The sequence below is a fragment of the Dromiciops gliroides genome, chromosome 5, assembly GCF_019393635.1.
Source record: "Dromiciops gliroides isolate mDroGli1 chromosome 5, mDroGli1.pri, whole genome shotgun sequence".
Taxonomy (NCBI): Eukaryota; Metazoa; Chordata; class Mammalia; order Microbiotheria; family Microbiotheriidae; genus Dromiciops; species Dromiciops gliroides.
Window position 1 is genome coordinate 91480893 of NC_057865.1, and position 26059 is coordinate 91506951.

The window sequence follows — 26059 nt, forward strand, 5'->3', positions numbered from 1 at the left end:
TAATAGAGTAAATATCATGGGGAAGGGAATAGGATGGAGGGAAATAGTTAACAATATTAACTGTGAAAAAGAGAAAAGGAAAAAAATTGTACAAAAAATATTTATGGCAACTTTTTGTGGTGGCTGAGAATTGGAGATCCAGGGACCACCCATCAGTTGGGGAATGACTGAAAAAGCTGTGGTGTGTGATTGTGATGGAATACTGTTGTGCTGAGGGAAATGACAAGCAGGATGATTTCGGAAAAACCTGGAAAGACTTATAGGAACTGATGTATAGTGAAGTGAGCAGAACCAGGAGAACACTGTGCACAGTGACAGCATTAGTGTTCTATGAGCAATTGTGAAGGACTTAACTACTCTCAGCAATACAATGATCCAAGACAATCCCAAAGGGCTAATGAGATAAAACATACTATCCACCTCCAGAAAAAGAACTGATATTGAATGCACACAGACATAAGCATGCTACTTTGCATTTTCTTTTTTTATTTGAGTTTTTATATAAAATTACTAATATGATAATGTTTTACATAATTGCACATGTGTTACCTTTATCTGATTGCTCATCACTTCAGGGAGGAGGGAGCATAGGGAGGGATAGAATTTGGAACTCAAAATTTTAAATAAAAAGGACCAAAAAAAAAAAGAAAGAAAATTGAAAAAAAAATTTTTTTAATGAAACGTCTAAATGACATCAAGATAAAAATGTCTAGTAAGCAGATGGAGTTCATTACTAGCATTTAAATGAAAAATAAATCAAGTATTTTTTAAGTGCTAAGTGTGCTATCCCAGTTTTCCCAATTTACCAGCATTTAACTGGAAATCCAGGTAATCAATAAATCAATAATAACCAAAATCAATAAAACCAATTATTAAGCTACTACATGCCACACACTGGGATACAGTCCCTGCACTCAAGAAACTTACATTCTACTAGAGGAGACAACATGTGTATACATTAGAATATATACATGTGTATTCACATGTGTGTGGGGAGAGAGAAACCATCTCAGGGATGGGGACAACAGTACAAAGGTGTGGAGACAGGAACATGGTGACTGAGGAGCATGTGGAGCACTGTGTAATACGACTGGAAGCCTAGAAGGAGACCAGATGGTAAAGAATTTTAAATGACAGAGGAGTTTAGATTTGATACATGAGGTAATAGAGCGTCTCTGGAGTTTACTCCCCATTGCTTCACATTTCACATGTGGAAGGAGTTAAGTCATATTCTTATCATTCCTTCAACAGCGATGAGTAAGCTCCCAAGGCGCTGTGGGGATGTAGTCAAGTCCCTCTCCTCCAGAAGCTGGTAATCTATAAGAGATAAGTTCTCATTTCTCCATTCTGCCTCCACTACCACATATAACGTGCATTTATTTGCCCTGAGCTTTGGCTTACCACTTACCTAACTGGCAACCAGAAGAACTATCCCCTCCTCCAGATCTCAGCCATGCTCTTCATCTAGGCAGCCCACCAGTTTTTATCAAAGCAATAAAAAGCCCCACACCCTATAGAAGAAAGACTTTAATTTTAATTACCTACCAGTTTTTCTTTTCAATTCTGTTCCAAGCTTTGTATTCTTGTTTTTTGCCTTTTTTTTTTTTTGGCGGGGCAGTGGGGGTTAAGTGACTTGCCCAGGGTCACACAGCTAGTAAGTGTCAAGTGTCTGAGGCCGGATTTGAACTCAGGTACTCCTGAATCCAGGGCCGGTGCTTTATCCACTGCGCCACCTAGCTGCCCCCCCAGCTATGTATTCTTAAACACGGATAATCTGACTTTCAGGATCTTTTTAAAGGGTAGATATGAGTTTGCTAAGCAGAGGTAACAAGAACAACAAAAAAGCCCAGCCTTTTCCATTTCTCTTCATTGTGTATGTATTTGTGATTTCTGACTAGGGTTGCTCTCTTATTAGATATTTTCCAATATATTTTTTCCATCACCACCAGTCTTAGTCTTCCAAACAAGGCACTTCTCAAGTTGCAAACACTTGATTTATGAGTGACCCGTGTGTACAAAGGGCAGGCCACATGTCACCTACCCCTGACCCCACCTGCCCTAAGACAGTCCAAACCCAGTTGCTTAGAAGAGTGGCCCAGCTGTCCTAGGCTAATGATATCAACTGGTGGAAACTGTGGAATTGCTTGACTTTAATAATTTCTTCTCCTTCACTCTCTTGAAAACTGGGCACAATCTCCACTTAAGACCCTTTCCCCACTTTCACAGCTCATAGCTCAATGAGTTCCACTTTCAAGCAGTATCTTTCTTGTGTGCGTGCATGCACACGTGGTGTGTGTGTGTGTGTGTGTGTGTGTGTGTGTGTGTGTTTTGAGGGTGATATAGGAGAGGGGAGACAAGGGAACAGAGGGACAAAGGGACTCAGAAATAGAAAGACAGGCTCTGTTGTCCTTCTCTCCAGTAACCTAAGAAAAATTTCTCTCCCATTCTTCCATCTCTTAACCAAAAATCAACCCTAATTATGAGGTTTTTTTAGAAAGTGAAATAACAAATCAAAGAAAAATGAAAGCCATAAGTTTTCAAATAAGTTGGACATGATTAATAGTACCATTAATCATACCTTGAAACTGTTCGAGCATTCCCTTCAGAATATCCACAAAAATGTCCATCCACCTTATATTTTAAAATTGAAAGACATAAGCCCTTAGAAATCACAAACCAATACCTGCCTGATACTATTCTAATTGAACCTATTTTTCTCAAGCAGCACCACTACAATTAAAGAGAAAGTATTTCCTAGCATCATTGATGTTTAAAAAAAATTTCTACTGTTTTCATGGCAACTGTATGGTATTCAGCTATATTATGGATTAATGTGAGTTTCTAAGGGCTAGCCAAGAAACTAACCAAAACTTACAACACTGTATCATAGTAAAAATGGGTTATCAATTCCAAATAGGTAATTCATAAATAACCTTTTGAAACAAAACACATTTGTAAAGAGAAAATTGCCTTATAGCAATATACAACTGCAACAACAAATTTCAAGCACTAAACATAGAAAACAGAATTTGTCCATAGGCTAAACTACTCCTATTTCCTTAAAACTATGATATGTTCAATGGCTAGAATATTTAACTATAGCTATCCCTACTGGAATTTTGTGCATAGCAATAGTTTTTACCTTCCATTTTGAATATTCAATTTCCTGCATGACTGTCACTGTTGTTGGAAGAAAATGGAAAAATTCAAGTATTATTAGTACTGGCATCCTAGATTAGCAATATTTATTCCTAGAGTTATATAGTTATACTCACCAAATTCACTATTGTCATCTACCAAGATAATTTCATGAAGGAGATGGGCTGGTGTTCTATCTATGACACTGTGCACCGTCCGAAGCAAGGCAGAAAAAGCTTCATTGTAGAAACAAATCACAATACTAGCCGCTGGAAGGTCATTTGGATATGACTTTTCTTTACATCTGCAGACATAATTATAAGAAAACTGAATTTTAAAAGTCTTATATGTTTCAAGATATTTTTCATCAACCACTTTATGAACCTACTTGTCCCATTATTCTCTTCTGTGTTTGTTTCCATTCATTCTTAGAAGCACATAGGAAGCTGAGGTAAACAAACCACAAGTCTATGTGATTTCTTCTAGCATTCCTATTTTTTTTCTTCCTTAACCTATTCTCTTTGTCTTGTTTCAAAAACTTTGACATAGTTGAAATGCATAGAGTATATTAACAATTAGATAAGTGGATTATTATTATTATTATTATTCAAAAGAAATGACAAACAGGATGATTTCAGAAAGGCCTGGAAAGACTTGTATGAACTGATATATAGTGAAGTGAGAAGAACCAGGAGAACGTTGTGCATAGTGACAGAAATATTTGATGAAAAACTTGTGAATGACTTAATTATTCTCAGAAATACAATGATCCAAGACAATCCCAAAGGACTGATGAAGCATACTATCCGCCTCCAAAGATAGAACTGATATTGATTAAACACAGACTGAAATATGCTATTCTTCACTTCCATTTTTTTTATTTTATTCAACTATTTCTTTTTTGTTTGTTTGTTCTGTGGTTTTTTTGGTAGGGCAATGAGAGTTAAGTGACTTGCCCAGGGTCACACAGCTAGTAAGTGTTAAGTGTCTGAGGCCGGATTTGAACTCAGGTCCTCCTGAATCCAGGGCCCGTGCTCTATCCACTGTGGCACCTAGCTGCCCCTATTCAAGTATTTCTTATAGAAAATGTTTTACATAACTACACGTGCATAACCTATATCTGATTGCTTACCACCTGAGGGAAGGGGGAAGGAAGGGAGGAAAGGAGGAATAAAATTTAGAACTCAAAATTATAAATAAAAATATTTTTATTTTTAAAAAATTACATTAGGGGCAGCTAGATGGCGCAGTGGATAGAGCACCGGCCCTGGAGTCAGGAGCACCTGAGTTCAAATCCGGTTTCAGACGCTTAACACTTACTAGCTGTGTGACCCTGGGCAAGTCACTTAACCCCAATTGCCTCACTAAAAAAAAAAATTTACATTAAAAGGAAAAGGAAGAAAATTGCGGGCAATATCAGCAAAACTATAATGGAATTTGTTATGGAACAAATAGCTAGCATACTTTTTCTATGGAAACTTTAGAAGTTTCAAAAGGAAACAATAAAAATGAGTAAAATCTAATTTTAAAAATCTACTTTTAGCAGACAATGTCAAGTCTAACAATTGTAAAAAATGAAATAAAAATGTAACAAATCACAAATTCTAAAATGAATTATTAAAGTCCATTTAATTCAACATTTTAAAAGTGTTAACTGAGTAGATCATTACGATCAGTATGGCAGTAGAGAAGAAAGGAAAGGAAGAGCTAGAGAGCTCAATATGAATGGATCTTGCTCTTAAGGAGCTTTCTATATGATGGGGAAAGAGGGTAAATGTTTACAAACATATATGAAAGTGTGGTCACTTCAAAGAAAAAAAGTTATGAGGGATTTGAGATGCAAATAATAAATTTAATATGAGATGAGTCAGGGAAAACTACATGGAAGAAATGGCACCTAAGTTAGGTCTTAAAAGAAAAAAGGGACTTCAAAAAGAGATCAGTGGGGGTAAGGAGCGGCAGGGAAGAGCCCTTTATTGGCATCACAGAGAGAGTAAGTAAGCAATGGCACAAAAATGAGAGAGAGCAGGACGAAAATAGGAGATAGAGTAGTCACCCAAGGTGGGCTGGAAAGCTAGGTCAAAGTCAGATGGTGCAGGGTCTTGAAATCCAGAATCATTATAATATTTATTCAGTAGCCAATAAGTAATCTCCTCTGAAGGTTTTTGAGTAGAATTATACAATCAAAAGAAGACCACTATATTTATTTAGCATTTGAATGCACATTAAAATTCCACATATTTTAAAGATACCACTATGGGATTTGTAATAACCTGGACCAAGACTAGGCTTAAAATTGGATTTGCCTATTGATGTTTTTATCAAATATAATGTAAATTAATAGTGGAATCAGGATTTTACTGAAATTTCGGAAGACACAAGAGAACAAATACATCAAAATTTTAAATGGGGTAATAATATATGTTTTGCAAACCTAAAGCATGATCTAAATGCTATTATAACTCATAATAATCACAATAATTCTTAGCTAATTATTAAAGCAGTCACTTTAGGCCTACAGCAAGCAACAACATTTCATTAGCAATATCTAATTTGTTTTATGTTGTTTTAAGTAGAATAAAATCCTATTCTTGTGCACAATTATTTTAGTGGAAATCAGAATTCAATGAAATGAAGAGAGGAAACAGTGCCAAATATCCCGTTTCTTCTCCTATATAATAAGGGTGCTCTGGGAGATTATCAAAAAGGCCTCTCCTAGTTCTAGTCCTATGTTCCTATGAATATTAATATTAATAAGAACTGTAACAACAAAACTATTGATACGGGGCTTTAACATTTGGAAAATTTTACATGTTTCAGTCTCACAACACGCCCATAGAACCAGTATTATGGGTACTATCATCCCCATTTTGTTTAAAGGAAACTGAGGCTCAGGAAGAGAAAAGTGAATTCAATCACTTGTACCTTCAGATCTGCCTTTGTCACAGCAATGAAGACGCTCTAGATATTTTAGTAACTTTCAGAAGTCACAATACATTTTGAACATCAAGTTTCCATTGTTTACTAGTGAGGTTTCCTGACTGTCAAAGATTTCAAAGTAATATTCACTCTGTCTTCCCTCAATCTAAAAGGCAGCTAAGAATTCTGCTTAGGTTTATCACTATGGGTATGTCTTTTGCATATCAAAATTTCACCTTCCCTCATCTTGTAGGCAAATTAAATCCCTCACCTGCCTATCCTTTTCATCCCTGTGGAATGTTGATTCTACTTTGGTCTAATTTTCTAAATTATAAACGATAACCAACAATAAAACATTCAAATAAAGAAAAAGGAATTTTAAAATAACAACCTACATGAAACCATAAAATATCTATTATTAGAGAAGTTTAAAATTTTTTAAACTTCATTCTTATGATTTGTTGGGTCATGGTAAGCTCATGATCATGGTAAACCTCCGAGTTTCTTCGAAATCCCAGTAGTGTTTTCATGGATAAACTGCCCATTTTTGTTTTTATGAGAAATAGTTTTCTATTTTTTTTTTTTGGTTTGGTTTGTTTAAACAAAATGATCTCAACTAATTCCCAGGAAAATGCAAATTCCTTTAGGAAAGGAGCTTTTTCATATTCCTTTTTATATCTCCAGCACCTAGCACATAGGGGGCACATGAGAGATGCATGAATTGAAAAATAGGTTTCTTTAAAAAAAAAAAAAAGATCCTATTCTTCAGATATGCCTGCTTCTCAGTAAAAATGAATTTCATTTTTCTGTATCACACATTTATGATTTGTGTGTATTACTACCTTAGGAAACAAGCTGTTAGAGGGCAAGAATAATATTATGAATAGGCTCTGAAAGTATTCATACTTCATAGGCTCTCACAATGACTGAAGAGCAAGTTTTTCCAGTAACTGAACCTCATTAGACTGTGGTTGACCTTATGTCTGAGTGGAGATAAAGATAATAATAGCTTGCATTGCTATAGCACTTCATGTTTACACAACACTTTCCACATAAGAAGATTAAGATGCAAGGAGCACAAGAATTAGTAGTCTCTTACTATAATTGGGAAAATGAGTCTCAGAAAGGTTAAGGAAATTGTCTGTGATTACAAAGATACTAATTTGTGGGGCAAGGCCTCAACTCCAGGTGTTCTGACTCCAAGTCCTTCATTCTCTCCATTATACAAGCCACCCCACCTCTCATTTCAAGGAAAGAACAAACAAGTACCTGTTTTCATGGGTTTTATAAGATACATCAGAATGTCACCATGACATGAGGAACAAGCTGACAAAATCACTGCTTGTTATACAAATAACTTCCACTTTAATTATTTGCTTCTGGTTCATTAACATTTACTCCTAAGTTTCATTTAACTGGTTTTCCTCCATTTCTACATTTCTTGGATGCCTACATTTCTTGGATGGCAAAAAAACCCCAAAAAACCAACCTTTATATTTCACCATTTTCAGTAGCCAAACATTCAATCTGAGGAATGAATCTTCCCTTAAATTAAATTCATACTGTTCCCTAAGAGTTCATTAGTTTTACTTCTTGCTCTTGAAATATGACCTGGATAAGCTGTTTATTTACATATACTTTTGACCTTTCATCTATTTGCCACCTGATTTGTTATTTTAAAATAAATCCAGTAAACTCTGAATCATGTTATTACAAACTCAAATCATCTGGCTCAAATTATAATAGGTCTGGAGATCTGTTTTAAGCAGCTCCTAAAATAGTGTAATAGTTGGATAAACTGCCACATTTTAATACTGTTTTCATGGGATCTTAAAATGGACACGAAAGCACAATATTAAATTGTAGTAACAGAAATTAGTATGACAAACATACTCTGCATTCCTTGTATCTGGCACATCTCTATGGTAGCCCAAGCGATTACTGATAAGTAAATTAAAGGCATGCTTCTGATAGCCCAAGTCTCTCAATTCCTGATCTCTTTCATTAAAAATCATACCTGTAACAGAAAGAAGTTAAAGTCAGTATATCATGTCTAGAAAGGATTATTGGTTCTACTGTAATAGATCAAAAAATATAACAGGGAAAATTAACTCACTCCATTATAACTAGGTATCAGCCATGTTTTTTGCATCTAAGCTACTCCAGTTACAAAAGGATGAATTAAGGTTAGAGGTAAAATCTTTAAATTTTTATTTGTCCAGCAAGTTATTCAGCAACAAATAAATATAACTAACCACCTGTTCACCAGCAACGTTCTAAAAACATTTGATCATACCTAGAAGACTAACCTGATCACCAAGGTATACCATTTTTCCTGATACACAAATTCGGAAACAAGGAGAACAATAGAGATTGTACCTGTTTTCATTAATCTGTAGAGAACCCTGAGGTGAGGAAATTTCCTCTATTAACGCAGTTTAACAACTTCTCTGCAATGTACAGGCTTAGAGAGTTGCCTAAAACAATGAGCTTTGTCCACAACCACACAGCTCACATGTGAGAGGACTTGAATCCAGGTCTTCCTGACTCCAAGGACAACTCTCTATACACAACAGCACACATATAAAATATTGACTACAACTATTTAGTTATAAGATCATAGAGCTTCAAGGGACATCAAGAGTTCATTGGTTAAAACTTCTACATCACATTCAGGCCACTCTCAAGAACCTGTTGCTGATTTGACTTTCAATCTTCCTAGAAAAGGAGACTCCCTAATTTCATTCTTATACAATTAAGAAGTTTTTCCATATAACCAATAAGAATGTTCTGTAATTTAAAAGAGGTGCATGTCTTTTTGCATAGTTGGCCAGAGTTAAGGACATGTATGAACTGAAGCAGAGAAAAATAAGCCAAATCAGGGTAACAGTTTGTAATATGACCACAATAACAAGGAAAGCAACACTGCAAGAGCAGAATGCTACTCAAAGCAAATTATTACTCCAGGAAGCTGAGGGTGAAGTATTTTCAGAAGGAAAGTAGGGGACTAGAGGTAAAAAATGAGGCATACATTTTCAGACATGGCTAACACGCTGATTTGTTTTGCCTGCCCATACCCAATTGTTACAAAGAAGGGCAAGGGGGAGAAGAAAAAGGTATTACTGGAGAAGGGGGAAGGCAAGGGAATAAGCATTTATATAGCAATTACTATGTGCCAGACACTGTGCTCAGTGCTTCACAAAAGTCATCTTATTTGATCCTCACGACAACCCTGCATGGTACATGCTATTTTTATTCCCACTTTACAGTTGAGGAAACTAAGGCAAACAAAAGTTAAGTAACTTGCCCAAGATCACACAGCTAGTGTCTGGTTGGGTATTGAACACAGATCTTCCTGACTACAGGCCTGGGTTCTATCTACTGTGCTACCAGCTGCCTCACTGGGAAGTAGCAGTGATGTTAAAAAAAGAAAATACAATCAATAAAACTTTTTTTAAAATTAAAGTTGGAAAAAATGGCCATACTTGTTTTAAAACTCTTTAAAATCAATCCTTTCCTCATGTTTCTTTATAATATATTCCAGATACCCTCCAGTATCTCCACAGTGCTTCTAAAATACAGTGAAATAAAACTGGAGTAAAGAATTGACTAATGCTTAGTAGTTGAAGGGTTATATCCCTGAGGTTGGAGGTCCAATATATTTTTGTTTCTTTGTTGTTGTGTTTTGTGAGGCAATTGGGGCTAAGTGACTTGCCCAGGGTCACACAGCTAGTAAGTGTTAAGTGTCTGAGGCCAGATTTGAACTCGGGTCCTCCTGACTCCAGGGCCGGTGCTCTATCCACTGCACCAACTAGCTGCCCCAAGGTCCAATATATTAATAGAGGAAAACCATCATAAGTGACCTCTCTGTCTTCTTTTCTCAAAACAAAATACAGTAAAATCTCAACCAGTATGACCTGGCAGTTGTAGTTAATTTCATTTTCTAATTAACTAAGGGTTAACCAGAAAACCTTATTTCACTCCTATTGCTGAAAAATCTTTCTAAAATGTGTTAACAGACTTCCCAGCCAATTTACTAAACTTAATTTAATCTTTCTTTGAAAATTTAAGGTTTTCCAAAGTGCTTCAGGTTCCTAAATCTCATTCTCATTCTACAATACTAGAAACTAAGATGCAGAAAATAAGGACAAGTTATTTTAGAAAATAAACCTCTGGTATCCGTTTTTTTTTCTTAATATGATACTCTGATAAAATTAGTCTATAGGAAGAATATTATAATGAAAGATTTTGATCAGCTGAATTCCAGTTAAAGTTTTACTTAATTCTAGTTCTTTTCCTAACCTTTCTCACAACTCTTGTCTTCTAATTCTTTAATGATTATGGTACTATTAAGCAACTTGTCCCCAAATTGTCTTAATCACAGGAACATTCTTGGTACTTCAATCTAGCCAGAGAAAGTTTTATTCTTCTATGTCATAACAAAAAGTCACACCAATAAAGTTTCTGAGAAATTACTAACACCTTTGTCACATGTCACAGATTCCAGCTGAAATGACAAATCTGGAAACACTAACAAATCTTTAACTACCACCATCCTTCATTTGTGCCTTTTAATTATTTTAAAGAAATAATCATTTCCCCTTAACAGATGGCATTTGTTTTCAATTACACCATTCTCTCCCTCCCACCAATTTTGTACTTTAGTATATTTATCATTATTCTTCCTTGGACTCTTTCAAGGCCAAATACAGAATTCATACTAAAATATTAAATCCAATTCTAATTAAGGCTCTGCCATCTGTTTACATTTTGTTTCCGACTTGGATAATTCTATTCTCTCTGGTCTTAAAGTATAAGAAAGTTGTCTATTAATAATCCCCAGATGCTTTCCTGAATAGTTTGGGAAAATGACTAGGACCAGAATCTGTGATTTAGAGAATGGGGAATTCCCTCCTACTGAGTTGCCAAAGGCACACATCCATTAAGTGTCAAAAGAAGACTTTGAATCCAGGTATTACCAAAAGACTAGCACTCAGTCTGCACCTCAGCTCTCTGTTAGGTTACCAGATAAATCCTGTCTAAAATAAGGAACAAAAAACTGGCTTGCAAGTAAAGTACATTGATCCTACTCTCTCTTTGTCTATCCTTGTCTCTGTTAGGAGGCTGCTCCATCTGTCTGTCTGTCTGCCTCTCCCTCTCCCTCTTTCTTTCTTCTCATACACACATACATATATAAATTATAAAATTATAATAATTTAAAATTATAAAAATATAAAGTACATATACATACACACAAACACACTTGTGTCTATACACACAACTTCAGTTTCTTCATCTGAAAATTGGGGATAATAAAACTCATATGACCTCCTTGATAGGGTTGTTGTGAGTCAGGTGCTTTTTCCTTTGTACATCTCACAATATTCAGCCTGTATGTGTTAGAAGCAGATCTTAAATAGAGGCCTTTACAATATTGAGGCTGGCTTTTATCCAATATGCTATGCTCCCTCTCAATTTAATTAAAGGAAAACATTTCATACATACATAAACATATGACCAATACTTTTCCCCTGGTTTAAGTCTGCTTTCCTTCTTCTAATGTTAAAGTTATTAATTCACTTCTCAACTCCAGTTTTCTTTCTTCTTGATTAAATAATTTCGGTTCCTTTCATTTTACTTCAAAGTTTCTATTCTACAACTCTTTATTAATTTTTATTTTTCTTCTCTAGACTATGATCAGTTCTTCCTTACCTCTTATAAAATACCTCTGCTAAAACAGAACTCAACACCTTAATAAATGTTTCTTAAATTTGTTAATATCTATATGAATCACGGAATCATAGCCACATCACTGACAAAAAAGTATTCTTTAAGTACCTAATTTTGATTGGTATGACCAGTGAAATCTTATAATTCTAGTCTCAAAAACTCATATTCTAACATAAATCAGCTGAAACAGGTATTTAATTAGAATTTCCCTATGGACTTGTAATGTTAAGATGGACAAAATGGTTTCATATTCTGCCAAGCAAGGCCCCAAATTGCCGAGCAGCAGGATCCTAATCTCACCATGGAGATTCTGTCAGTGACTCTAAAAATCCACCAGAAATTTCACAATTCAATTGTAAGAATACTGAATTTGGATTAAGAAGGAAGTCCTAGGTTCATTCCAGATTCTGCCACTTACTGGAACAAGTCGTCTCACTTCCCTGAGCCCCTTGTGAAATGAAAGGGTGGTCAGGTGACCTATAAGGTAACTTCTAGCTCAAAACCTGTGATCGTGTAATCCTAAAGTATAAGCAATCAAATTCATATTTATCCTGGCGAATTAATAATCCCTAAGCAACACCAAACTGACCAATCAACCCTACTTACCCATTTCAGGAGAGAGCGCCATGTCTTCTTTGCCTGCATCTTCAACATGATTTTCTAAAATGGATCCAATCTTGTTGACTTTTGACTGTGGCTCTAACAGTCGACTTGGGCCACGAGTAAAACGAGGATAGAATTTTTTGGGGAATGGCCCATGGGGTTTGGACCCCTTGATGGGCACATTCTTAAAAGGCTGAGTCACTTCACTAAAGTTGAAATAAATAAAGAGCAGGACTGTCCAGGTCACAGATGTAAAAAGGCACCCATAGCAGAAATAGCGAAGTGTGACACTTCCCATTGTAGACTTAGCATTGTTGAAGGTCCATGTTCAACATTCTGAAGAAGGGAGGCAAGAAGTGAACTCATGTTAGACACTTCATTGCACTTGTAAATCATTTACTAGATTCACATTCAGTGCTGTTAAAAAAAACAGACCCCTAAGACTTGAGCTTTCAGATAGATTAGAACGGTGTCTTATACAACATAAATTCACCAGGTAGTATGCATTCTTAAGACTGTTTAGTCAGCACCATAATGCATGCCCACTAAAATAAAAACCATAAGGGATCTCTTGACAGCTTCAAATGAAAAAAAAAAGTTTAAACAAAAATTACAGATTAATTTGCTGGTGCTTAATCAAGGTCAATGAAATTACTAAGCTATTCAATTGCTCATATTAAGAAGTACAGCTACTGTGGAGTATAGATGCCGAATGAACCATGCTATTTCTTTTGTTTTTGGTGCTGTTGTTTTTTCTATTTTGAGGTTTTTCATCATTGCTCTGATTTTTCTCTTATAACATGACTAATGCAGAAATAGGATTAATGTTATGTATGTATGTAATGTATTATGTATGTGTGTATGTGTGTGTGTGTGTGTAGATATATATAGACTAGTAATATACATATATATATATATAACCTAATATCAGATTACCTGCTGTCTAGGGGAGGGGGGAGGGAGAGGAGGGAGGGAGAAAAATCTGAAATTGGGAAAGCTTGTATAAACAGAAGTTGAGAACTATCTTTACATGTAACGGGGAAAAAAATAAAATACTTTATTAATTTTAAAAAAAAGAAGTACAGCTCTTCATTGTTGCTGGGTTTAAAGTTTGTTCATTTTTTCAGTGTCCTACTTTTTACAAGTAGAAAATAAATACAACATAATAATAATTTATGGTACCACTACATCTAGTGATCCAACATTCATCACTTCAAGCTCCAAAATTCTGTGATTCCAATCTTTAACTTGTGAATCTTGATAATAACAGCTGAAATTTATACAGATGCAACACTTACAAGACATTTTATAAGGAGCATCTCATTTGAGCATGTGACCTCAAAATATTCCAGTTTGGATGAAAGAGTGCCCACTAAAATATCCCATGTCTGCCACTAAAAACAGAAGGATCAGCTTGGTGTATCTGCAATGGTCTTTGCACTGAGAATTAAGAGAATTAGGTTCTAGTTCTGGCTTTATTATTATCAGTGTGTCCTTGAGCAAGTCAAGCCTTAAGCCTTAATTTCATCATCTGAAAATTGATGAGCTGTTGAGACACAATGTAAGTTTCCCTTCAGCTCAATCACCCTAATATTCAGCATCATAATGAAAAGCCCTATTTCTAATCAATTTGTAAAACATGACTTTGCCCCGGGTCTTATAACCTCATCTAGAAACCTGTACCATTTTAAAATTTTTTTTAATTGAGATAATTTGTATATCATTAGAAAAAATGATAGCATAAGAAGCATTTCCTGGCTTTTTCTTTATAGGTTTCCCAAAAAACCAAACTAAGATTCAGGAATTCAGTACTGAATAGCTTATTAGAGAGAACTCTTTTTTCCCTACCCCACATCACTGTAACTAGTCTTCTCCAAGACTGCTATAAAAACTCTTGCAAGTCCTCTCTACTTCAATCTTACCTCAAATTGGTATTTAAAAATATACATCAGCTGAATGAATGTGGATTTAGAGGCTCAGAAAAGTCACTGACACATAAAGATACACCACACCCCCAAAGGTGATGATCCCTTTATACCTAGTAATTCACCATCTCTGAGGGACTTATTTAAATTAATTTTAATTTACTTCACAGTACTTAGTAACATCAGGATTCAAAAAATCAGCATCATTAAGCCTCAGTTTGAAAAAATATGCAAATATGCTACGTTAGTTACAACACAAGTCCACAGAGAAGCAAAATTAAGTGCCACCTCTGGACTCGTCTGCCAGTATAACATGATCAAGTATCATTATCCCTGCCAATTGAAAGGAGCTTTAAAGGTGAAATTGGAGGTAAAGCTCACAATGACTACATTGAAGTCATAACATCAAGCATCAATGAAGGAAATGACACATCAATGTCAGCACTTTTTAAATTAAAACTTGATCATGTAAGGAAATTATCTAACAGTAATAAAATTAAACAAATATTTTCAAGGCGAAAAATGGAGCTTTTGAAGCTAAATAAAGAGAACCAGGACTACAAGATTTGAAAAAGACTGATTGTGCTGACATTGACCTAACTATTTACTAACCCTCAAAAACTATTTAACTAAAATTGACACTTTGCTTTCCTAAAATTATGATTAAGAAAGAGTCCAAGAGACCAAAGATTTTTCAAAATGCTACAATAACAAAGGTTAATTTCTACTAAAAAAGAGAAACTAGTCAAAATTCTGCCTAAAGCACAATTTTAAACAGCAATTTATAACACCTACCAGATTATTTGAATAGAAGGGCTTGGTTGTTGGGTTTCTTTTGGTGAAATTATCAATGCTACATGGCTGATATTTGTCATTGTCAAACACAAAACAACCCCTGATACATGCATCTTAAAACCTCTATATATACCTTTCAGGTATTTGTTTGTGTATTGGCTTACACAAAAAATATTACCATTAATGGGCAGTAAGTTCTGCTTTGGGGAAGAAAATATTCTACTCTCACAGAAATATTCTTTCACCATAATTCAACGCCATTTTTGCAAATAGCACCATGTTAATCTTAACAGAGCATTGTGAAATTGGAGGGCAAACATACAAAAAAGAGTAATGAAAGTAATGGGCATAAAGTAAAATGATCTCAATTTGCCACTAATCGTGAGTAAGAGAAAAACCAACAATTAGATTCAATATCTGTAAAATGTTAAGAAGTACTATTCTTCCACTTGACCCTGAAAAACTCAATTATTTAGAATACAAGAATAGAGATTTGCTAGAATTATGTTCCTAAAAAGTTCTGTGTAAATCAAATGGCTTTCCCAATGGTTTATGTGAGAATTTCAAAGATGTCTTTTGTTTGTTTCTGGGGGTAATCTTCTACAATTAAAGAATGTTTACATAACAAATATTCATCCTTATTTATGTGATAAATTTGTACTTTTGTGCCACAGTTTATTAAAATGGGGGGCTATCATGTGGTAAGTAGACAAATTATTAGTATAAGGTCAGAGGCTGAGTTCAAAATCCTAACTCTGCAAGACTGGCACATCACTTCAACACTTCAAACCTTCTTTCCCTTGGCTTCTTCTGTAAAATGAGGGAAGTGAACTGAACAATCCCTAAGATCCCATACAGTTCCAAGTTTTATGATATTATGGTCCTATGAAAGAGAAATGCATTATAATGAACTTTAAATATTTATGAAAAAAATTGGGTCTGAGGCAGCTTTTTCAAATAGGGGAAAGGAAGTATAATATAATACGAGTAATTTTTGACAGTGCTAAATAAATAAGTAAATACTTGTTGATTGATTCCAGCAGGATAGAAAGGTGAATAGCCTCTTCAGAAAGAAGTTCTTTCTGCTGTATCTTCTTGGTGTCACTGTGCCTGGTACTTATGGACTTGGCATAAATCCACTTATTTTCATTACTTCTAGCACCAAACCCAGTGATTCTGCAGCCTCTAGAGGACTCTACCCACCCTTCCTTATCAGTTCTGAAGGTCAGTGGCTTCTGGCTTGCTGAAACACTCTTCCCAACTCACCACAGTCTTTTGTTCTAGAGTGAGTTATTAAAGCAAGCTGGGCATTGTGTGGCCCAAAGAGCAATGACTTGGGACTAAGACTTGGCCCTGCTGCTTACTACTTGTATGATCTTGGGACTCAGTAAGCATCTCTGAGCCTCAGTTCCCTTATCTAAAAAAAGGCAGACTTGGACTACATGATTCCTAAAGTCCCTTTTTAACTCTCAATCCTATAATCCATGTTTCTTGTAACTTGGAGAATCTCACACAAAAATTTTCAAACTGACATGCACTTGCACTCAAAGACCTTTCACTAAGATTTCTCTTTGATTCAGTAAAGGAAATCCACTTTAACTTGCTCTTTCAATTAATAATTGATCCATTAATTCATTATTACAGCTATTTTTTAGTTCTCTTAGTCCACAGTCATTATTATTGATGAATCAATTACTAGGCTCAAAGGCACCCTAAACCTAAACTAAAACCTATTTTTTCTATGTATATTAAGATTCCCACTTCTCTTTTATGATAAGGTTCTAAAAAAAATAAGGTGAAGCAGATTCTGTTACTCTGAGAAACAGTTTCTTTCTTTATCCCTAAGCTTACCTCATCGCTGGAATCTACTGTGTGCCTGAGGGGCTGAGAAGTGGTCCCAGCACACCAACACAGACATCTGTGAACAAACATTCCACATCCACTATCATGGACACCATGAGGAGACAACATCAAGGGCACCACCGATCCTATATACTGTTTCACACACTCTGCTAACGACCATGTAATTATCTTGTCCATTCCTTTCTGACTTCACTAACTACCACCATCCTATAGGCGTCCCCTAGAAGAGGTGGGCTAGTGAAACACATTCAATTTGGAATCAGAGGATTCAAGTTCCAGGTCCTGGCTCTGCCACTTGCTACTTGTGTGGCCTCAAAAAAGTTACGTGCCTCTCCAGATTCAGTTTCCCTCATAGAGAGGTGAAGACGTTGTCAGACTAGATGATTCTAAGGTCATTCTAGTTCTGGATCCTATAAGTATAAGTGTAATCAGTTATCCCTATAAATTAACACTATTTTTCCTACAACCCCACAGCATGACACATCCTCTCTAGAAAACTGTCTCACCTGTTGCAAAAGGTATACATCTGACACCCCTTTGACCTCCATATTCCACGGTGCCCTATTAATATGCTAGCCCAGCAGGGACACCATTCTTAATCCCCCCAAACACACACACACACACACACACACACACACAACACAACTCTGATCTTTTTCCTTCTCTAAATTCACATAGCATTTTGCACCAATCTTATTCTCTTTTTAGTCTAATTTTGCAGTAGTTATTGCATAATATTTTAGTTGCACATCTCTCTCATTTATGATAAATACACTCACCAAAGTTATTTGCTGATGTCATGGAAAATGTCTTACACAAAGTCCAAAATAAAAGGATTCCCATTTGCAAATGTTACTGTGCTAAATATGCTGGGTCCCAAAACACTACAGAGCCTCTCTCTTCAGTGAGATATCTTCATTTAAAGGAGTATTAGTCTAGCCACTGACTCTAGAAAAAATAAGATGGGTGAAGAATACATATTGCCCCAATTATGACATGAAGACTGACGGTCAATCTTTTGTTTGTTTGTTTGTTTTGGCGGGGCAATGGGGGTTAAGTGACTTGCCCAGGGTCATACAGCTAGTTAAGTGTCAAGTGTCTGAGGCCAGATTTGAACTCAGGTACTCCTGAATCCAGGGCCAGGGCTCTATCCACTGCGCCACCTAGCTGCCCCCTCACGGTCAATCTTAATCCAGTAGAACACATATCTTGAATAGCACTGAAGTGGGCTGAGATAGGTGTGGAATTGAATAGGAGGAAATCGAGTTGGATCACATTAGAAAAACTGCAAAATACTTTCAATGATGCTCAAGAGCTTGCTGCCAAAAAAGTTCATCTTTCCATAACCAACATTCTCCCAGTGATATATAGCTGAAAATTTTAGAATACCACAATCTGTGAAATATCACAAATGCAGGCTACCCAAAGTGCAAAGAAAAGCAGGCAGCTGCATATTGCCAATGATCAACTGTACACAAGAAGTTGTGTAAAAGATTCATGAAGGATATGTATGACTGGAAAGGAGATGAATCTGTCATGTAATGACGATGAATAACAACAAACATACGGACCATTCTTAGTGTTTCACTTGTAGCCTACAAAACATTAAAAGAGGACCATGAAGAAGGCCCCTACAATGTCTGATCAGGTCCTTTGTTAAGTATTTATGTAAAAAAAAGACAACAGTTGCAAAGGAGTAGACAGATTGCAATCTATTACCAGTGCAGGGAGTACTGCACTAATGAAATCATGGAACCTTAATTTACTGAAACATTTGTAATAGTATATAATTGTATATGCATTGCATTTCTCCTGCTATATTGTAAGCACCACAACATTACAGACGTTTTTTATGGATCTTTGAATCTTGCCCTTGCCTAGTACTTTTGTTTTGTATTAGGGCACTACATAAATGGCTACTGAATGAATGAATCCATTGTTACATATAGTTCTTTGCTTTCTAGTTATTCGCTACAGCTCCTTACTATCTCTCCTCTGGTAATTGTTCCTTATTTTAATAGCCCAGTTTCATCTCTACACTTACCCAGTTAGAAATTTGTGATTTTCTAATCTTAGGATATCAGGTTGTAACGGATGACTTATTAGCAAAAAGAGGGATGAGAGGCTGCATGGGCATGTGGTAGAATGCCTCAGATCAGAAAAAATCTCTGAGTTTCAAATCCCACCTCTGACATATTGGCTTGTGATCAATAAAAAGACAAAACTATTCAATAATAATCAAATGATAAAATAGTTTTTTAAAACAAGTATAATCTTTCGAAAATCACATTAAACGCAGTATATACGCAATAATAAGAAAAATACAAAGTTAAAGCTATTCTAAGGTATCACCTCAGATCTATCAAATAGACAAAGATGATAAGAGACAAAAACAGTCAATGATGGAAAGACTGAGGAGAAAACAAAACACATTAATATGCCGACAGTGGGCTGTTGAATTCACCTAACCATTTTGGAAAGCAATTCAAAATTTTTCAAGAAAAGTTATTAAACATGTTAAAGACCCATAACTCCACAATCTCACTACAGAATTTATGTACATATCAAAGAGGTCAATGATGAAAACAAAAGTCTCAAACTTACCAAAATATATTGCTTTTTGTAGTAGCTAAAAACTGAAAACAAAGTAAGTACAAAAGCAAATGAGGCAGTGGTGGAACAAATTATGATATAAAAACCCACAATGAACTATTATTGTACCATAAGACAGTAAGAATATGAAGAATTCAGAAAAACATAAGGACTAGCAAAAGAATTTATACAAAGTGATAAAAGCACAATCAGGAAAAACAATATACACGATAACTACAACAATATAATTTAAGATAATACCAGAGGACAACAGAAAAAGATAAGAGATGTTAGACTATGTGTAAGGAATGTTCCATATACTGCCAGATGCTGATACTATTTTGGAAGATGTTACTGAAAAGCTTTTTGTTGCAGGGAAAATAAGGTGAAAAAAGCGGTGGTTTTGAGAAGTGATTTTTTGTAAAAACAAAAACATTCATAAAATATTCTAAAAGTTCCACCAAAATAAATTTTACTTCCTTTTTTAAGAGGGGTTATCAGGGGGGGCAGCTAGGTGGAGCAGTGGATAAAGCACTGGTCTTGGATTCAGGAGGACCTGAGTTCAAATCCAGCCCTCAGACACTTGACACTTACTGGCTGTGTGACCCTGGGCAAGTTCACTTAACCCCCATTGCCCTGCAAAACAAACAAACAACAACAAAAAAAAAACCCATAGAGGGTTATCAGGGGCAGCTAGATGGTGCAGCGGATAAGCACTGGCCCTGGATTCAGGAGGACCTGAGTTCAGGTCCAGCTCTGACACTTGACATTTACTAGCTGTGTGACCCTGGGCAAGTCACTTAACCCTCATTGCCCCACAAAAATAAGTTAAATAAATTTTTTTTTAAAAAATAGGGCTATCACACTGATAGTTGAAAGGAATATTATGGTTTACTTGATATCTAGATTTCAGCAAGATATCTGACAATGTCTCTCATGATATTTTTTAAAAGATGGGACAGATACCAACTAAAGCCGTCATTATGGTTTTTAAAAATAGCTGAATGAATTGTGGTGGCAAAGAACTGGTAAATTGAAGGGATGTTCATTAATTAGGGAATGACTGAACAAGATATGATTGTAATGGAATTCTGTGTGCTATAAGAAAGTAACAAGTAGGATGGATGGTTTAAAAAAAAACAAAACCTAGGAAGACTTAATGAACTGACAGAAAGTGAAATTAGCAGAATTAGGACAGCACTGTACAAAATCATGGCAATACTATAACAATGATCAACTTGGAAATACTTAGCAACTCTGATCAAGACAATGATCCAAGACAATTCTAAATGACCATGATGAAAATGTTATCTACCTCCGGAAAAATAACTGATCAATTCTTGAGTACAGATTAAAATGGAGCTTTTAAAATTTTCTTTATTTTTCTTGCTTTATTTTTGTCTTCTGCAAACATGGCTAATATGGAAATATTATGTTGCATGACTTCATATGTATAACTGATACAATGTCCCTGCTCAATGGGGTGGGAAATGAATTTGGAACTCAAAATTTTAAAAAGTGAATGCAAAAATTTAATTGACAGAGAAAAAAAATTTTTTTAAAAAATAACTCTCTCAATGGCTAACCATTAATGAAAGACTAATAAATAGTCAGTCATGGTTTGTATTCTATCTTGAAAGGAGGTTGTTAGATGGATTACATGGGTATTTTTGGCCCTGTACTCTTTATATGTTTTTCAGGATATAAATTAAAGGATATATGACATATTATCAAATTTGCAGATGACTCAAAGCTAGTAGGAACAGCTAACATGTTGGATGACAGTCAAGATCTTGACAAGCTAGGATATTGAACCAAATCTATTATTTTGACAAGCTAAAATATTATGCTGAATCTTATGCTAAAAATTTAATAGGGATTAAGTATGCTTTAAGTTCAGAAATCAACTTTACTAGTACAAGACATGGGAGACAGGCTAGACAACATTTCATATAAAAATGACCTGAAGGGATTTAGTAAACGAAGCTAAATTAGTCAAATGCTTGGATATAGCTGGGGGTAAAAAAAGCTAATGTGATCTTAGGCTACATTGAAAGCAATGTGCTCAACTAAAAAAGGTCTTATTTCCCTAGTCATAGCAAACTTTAAGTCCTAGTGCACAATTTGGAGAACCACATTTTAGGAAAGACTGTTAAAATGCCAGTTAATAAGCATTTATTAAGTACCTACTCTGTACCAGACACCTACACATTAAGTTACAAAAAAGAACCTAAAGGCAGTCCCTGGATCTCTAGGAGCTCACAGTTCAAACAAGGCTGGGGTAGGAGTAATGAAGGAAGAATATGAAAACAACTAAGTGCAATCAAGCTACATACAAGATAAACGGGAAATAATCAGCAGAGGGAAGGCACTGAGGGGTTTAGGAAAGACTTCCTGTAGAAGGTGGGGACTTGAAGGAGAGCAGGAGGTAAGAGGTGAAGAGGGGAGAATATTCCATGCATTTGGACAGCCAGCAAAAATTCCCAGAATCTGGAAATAGAATGTCATTGGATCACAAAGTACGTAGGGGAAGGAAAGAGACTAAAGTATAAGATGACTAGAAAGGTGGGAAGGGCTTTGATATACCACGTGGAGGGTTTTGTATTTGATCCTACGAAGATGAAAAACCACTGGAGCTTACAATTGGGGGTGCGGGGTGGTGAATTCTAATATGGTTTCATGGTCACTACAGCTTCACTAAGCAGCACATGTAGAAGCGAAGGCAGAGGACCTCCAAGGCTGAGGTTTGGAAGGGCAAGACCTTTCTTACAATAAGGAGGCAAAGGACTCAAAAGAAAAAGATAATGTAACTGAACTGGTTCATCAAGAGGTCAAAAAACAGGGAAGAAATGAGAATACAATCTAGCAGAGAGGTAACAAGTATAATCCTCAAGCAAGCCTGAATGACCAAACTTTGGTCAAAGGGATTACTCATTCAGGTACGGGTTGGAACACATTTGGGCCTCTGAGGCCCCGAGGCTTCTGTGATTCTGATCTATTAGTGAATTATATCACACACATAATCATTTTCAAAAATAAAGATTGCAGTCTAACAAATGCTTTCCATGAGACAAATATGGACCTGATTCTCAAATCAGGAAGGGATAAAAAACTTAGCCAATATCACTAATGAACATTAATTGCAAAAATTATTATAAAATATTGGCAAAATGGTTTACAGCAAAAAATAATTATCTATTATAATCTAGGTTAAACTTATAGCAGAATTAAAGGAGAACACCAATGGGAAAACTAGGAATATGAAAAAAATCACATAAGTTGCCCCCCCAAGAACCTGAAAATAAAGTGATTATATCAATAGATGTATGAGAAAAACTTTCAACAAGTATGACACTCAATTCATTAAAAGTCACTAAAAATCATACAGTTGAAGGAATTCTTCCTTAATATCATCAAAACCACGTATCTAAAACCAATAGCTAGCATTATTTGTAAGGAAAAATCACTGGAAGCTTTCCCAATAATATCAGACAAAGATGTACATTGGTTCATATACTATTTTACACAGTATCAAAACGCTAATTACAGTAACAAAAAATAAATTAAGGGAATAATTTTACTGCTAAGGAGTGAAAACTATTTCTATTTCCCAATATAATCTTACTTAGAAAACCCTAGAGAATCAATGAGATAAATTAAGCAAGACAATTGCTTCAATAAAGTCAGATACAAACTAAAACCACAAAAACATCTGCATTTCTATATAATAACAGAAACTAGAAAGAAAAGAAAGAGAAATGCCATTCAGAATAAGATTCATGGGGCAGCTAGGTGGTGCAGTGGATAAAGCACCAGCCCTGGATTCAGGAGGACCTGAGTTCAAATCCGGCTTCAGACACTTGACACTAGCTGTGTGACCCTGGGGAAGTCACTTAACCCTCGCTACCCCATCAAAAAGAGAAAAGAAAAGAAGATTCATTAACTATCTAGGAGTTAACCAACCAGGATACACATACAAAATATAAATATTACTACAATGTCATTTCACAGAAATAAAGACAAAAAAATAAACAAGTATTCAATGTTCATGGCTAGGCAGCACTAAATGTACCTAAGTACACAAATTTAACACAATACCAAATAACCAAGGGAATAGTTTATAGGATTAGACAAAACAATAAATTCACAAGGGAAGAATGAAAAATTATGGGTATCTAGAAAATAATAGGGAAAGGTGAGAACAAAGGGGTTTGGTATCATTAGAAGTCAAATTATATTACAAATAGTACTTATCATAATTATCTGGTACTGTATTTTTTAAAAAACCCACAAGTAACTTTATTAGTGGAATTTGTTCAATTAGCAAGCCTCATAAGAAACATGCACAGTAATCTAGTCTTTAATAAACCCAAGAACATAAAGTACTAAGAAAAAAATGATTTATTCAACTAGAATTGGTGGGAAACTTCAACAGGAGTTGGGTGAAAAATAGGTTTTAAGCTAGCACTGTAAATAACATACAATAAATTTAAAATCCATAGAACAATCTAAATATAAAGTCATAATATTTTAGGAGCTAGGGCCTAGGGAGTTCAATCTGGCCTTAGACACGTATTAGCAAGTCAACCCCAATTGCGTACAAAAGCAAGCAAAGAAACAAAGATTTATGTTGTTTCTGGGAAAAAGCTACTGAGAAAATACAACACCCAGTTCCTATTAAAAACCTTAGAAAGCACAGAATAAATGGAGCTTCCTTTAAAATGATAAGTAGTATCTAGGACCATCAGCAAGCATTATCTATATGTGGGGTGTTAGCAGCCTTCCCAATAAAATCAGGATTGAAACCAAGGATGCCCATTCTCACCACTATTACTCAAAACTGTACTAGGAATGTTAGCTATAGCAATAAGTGAAGAAAAGAAATTGAAGAAATTAGAATAAGCAAGAGGAAATGAAACTCACTCTTTGCAGATGACAAGATGGTATACTTAGAGAATCCTAGAAAATCAACTAGAAAAACTAGTTGAAATAATTAACAATTAGCAAAGTTGAAGAATATAAAACCCCACATAAATCATAAGCATTTTTATTTATTACCAAAAAAGTCCAGCAGCAAGAGGTAGAAAGAGAAATTCCATTTAAAATAACTAGATGAAGCAATGCAGTCTAAATTAGAAGGGAGACAGAAAGCTGGAAAACAATTTTTACAGCCAGTATTTCTGATAAAGGCCTCGTTTCTAAAATATATAGGGGACTAAATGAATTTATAATAATGTAAGTCATTCCCCAATTGAGGAATGGTCAAAGGATATGAACAGGCAGTTTTCAGATGAAGAACTCAAAGCTATTTATTGCCATATGAAAAAAATACTCTAAATCATTATTGATTAGAGAAGTACAAATTAAAGCAACTCTGAGGTAACACCTGACACCTATCAGATTGGCTAATGCAACAAAAAAGGAAAATAATAAATGTTGGAGAAGCTGTGGAAAAATTGGAACACTAATGCATTGTTGGTGGAACTGTGAACTAATCCAACCATTCTGGAGAGCAATTGGAACTGTGTACAAAGGGCTATAGAACTGTGCATATACCCTTTGATCCAGCAATACCACTGCTAAATTTAGATCCAAAGACATCCCCCAAAAGAGAAAAATACCTATTTATACAAAAATATTTATAACAGCTTTTTTTTGTGGTGTCTAAGATTGGAAATCAAAGGAATGTCCATCAGCTGGGGAAAGGCTAAACAAACTATGGTATATGATGATGATGGAATATTATTGTGCTATAAGAAATGGCAAGCAGGATGATTTCAGAAAGGGCCTGGAAAGACATGTATGCAAATAATATATTGTGAAATGAGAAGATCCAAGTGAACATTGTACACAGCGACAGCAATATTGTTTGATGAAGAACTGTGAAAGACTTGACTGGTCTCAGCAATACAATGATCCAAGACAATCCCAAGGACTATTGAAGAAGCATGCTATCCCTTCCAATGAAAGAACTGATATTGATGGAACAGACCAAAGCATGCTATTTTTCACTTTCCTTTTTTTCTTTTGATCAAGTTTTCTTGTACAAAATGACAAGTATGGTAATGTTTTGCATAATCATACATGTATAATCATGCATGATTGTTTGCTGCCTCAGGAAAGGGGGAGGGGGAGGAGGAAAAGAGGGATAAAGGTTGCAGCCCAAAACTATAAATAAAAGTGTTTATTATTAAAAAAAAAAAAAGAAAGAAAAGAAAGAAATGACAAGCAGGATGATTTCAGAAAAAAAACTGGAAAGAATTGCATAAACTGATGCAAAGTGAAGTGAGCAGAACCAGAAGAACACTGTACACAGTATCAGCAATTATTGTATGATAAATCAACTGTGATTGACAGCGGTTTTTCAGCAATACAATGATCCAAGACAATTCCAAAGGACTCATGATGAAAAAACACTAATCCACCTCTAGAAAAAGGAGCTGACAGAGTCTGAATGCCGATCAAAGCATACCATTTTTTTTTGGGGGGGGGTG

The 26059-nt window shown here is 35.3% G+C and overlaps 1 protein-coding gene across 1 annotated transcript in view; it reads right to left on the minus strand.

The window, feature by feature from the left end:
• Positions 1–26059, minus strand: part of LOC122729468 (polypeptide N-acetylgalactosaminyltransferase 11-like) — a 77798-nt gene that overhangs the window by 25053 nt on the left and 26686 nt on the right. The window contains 3 exon segments of the mRNA XM_043968361.1: positions 3276–3442; positions 7951–8074; positions 12394–12726. Coding sequence (XP_043824296.1) covers positions 3276–3442; positions 7951–8074; positions 12394–12688 — 586 coding nt within the window. The 5' untranslated portion in view covers positions 12689–12726.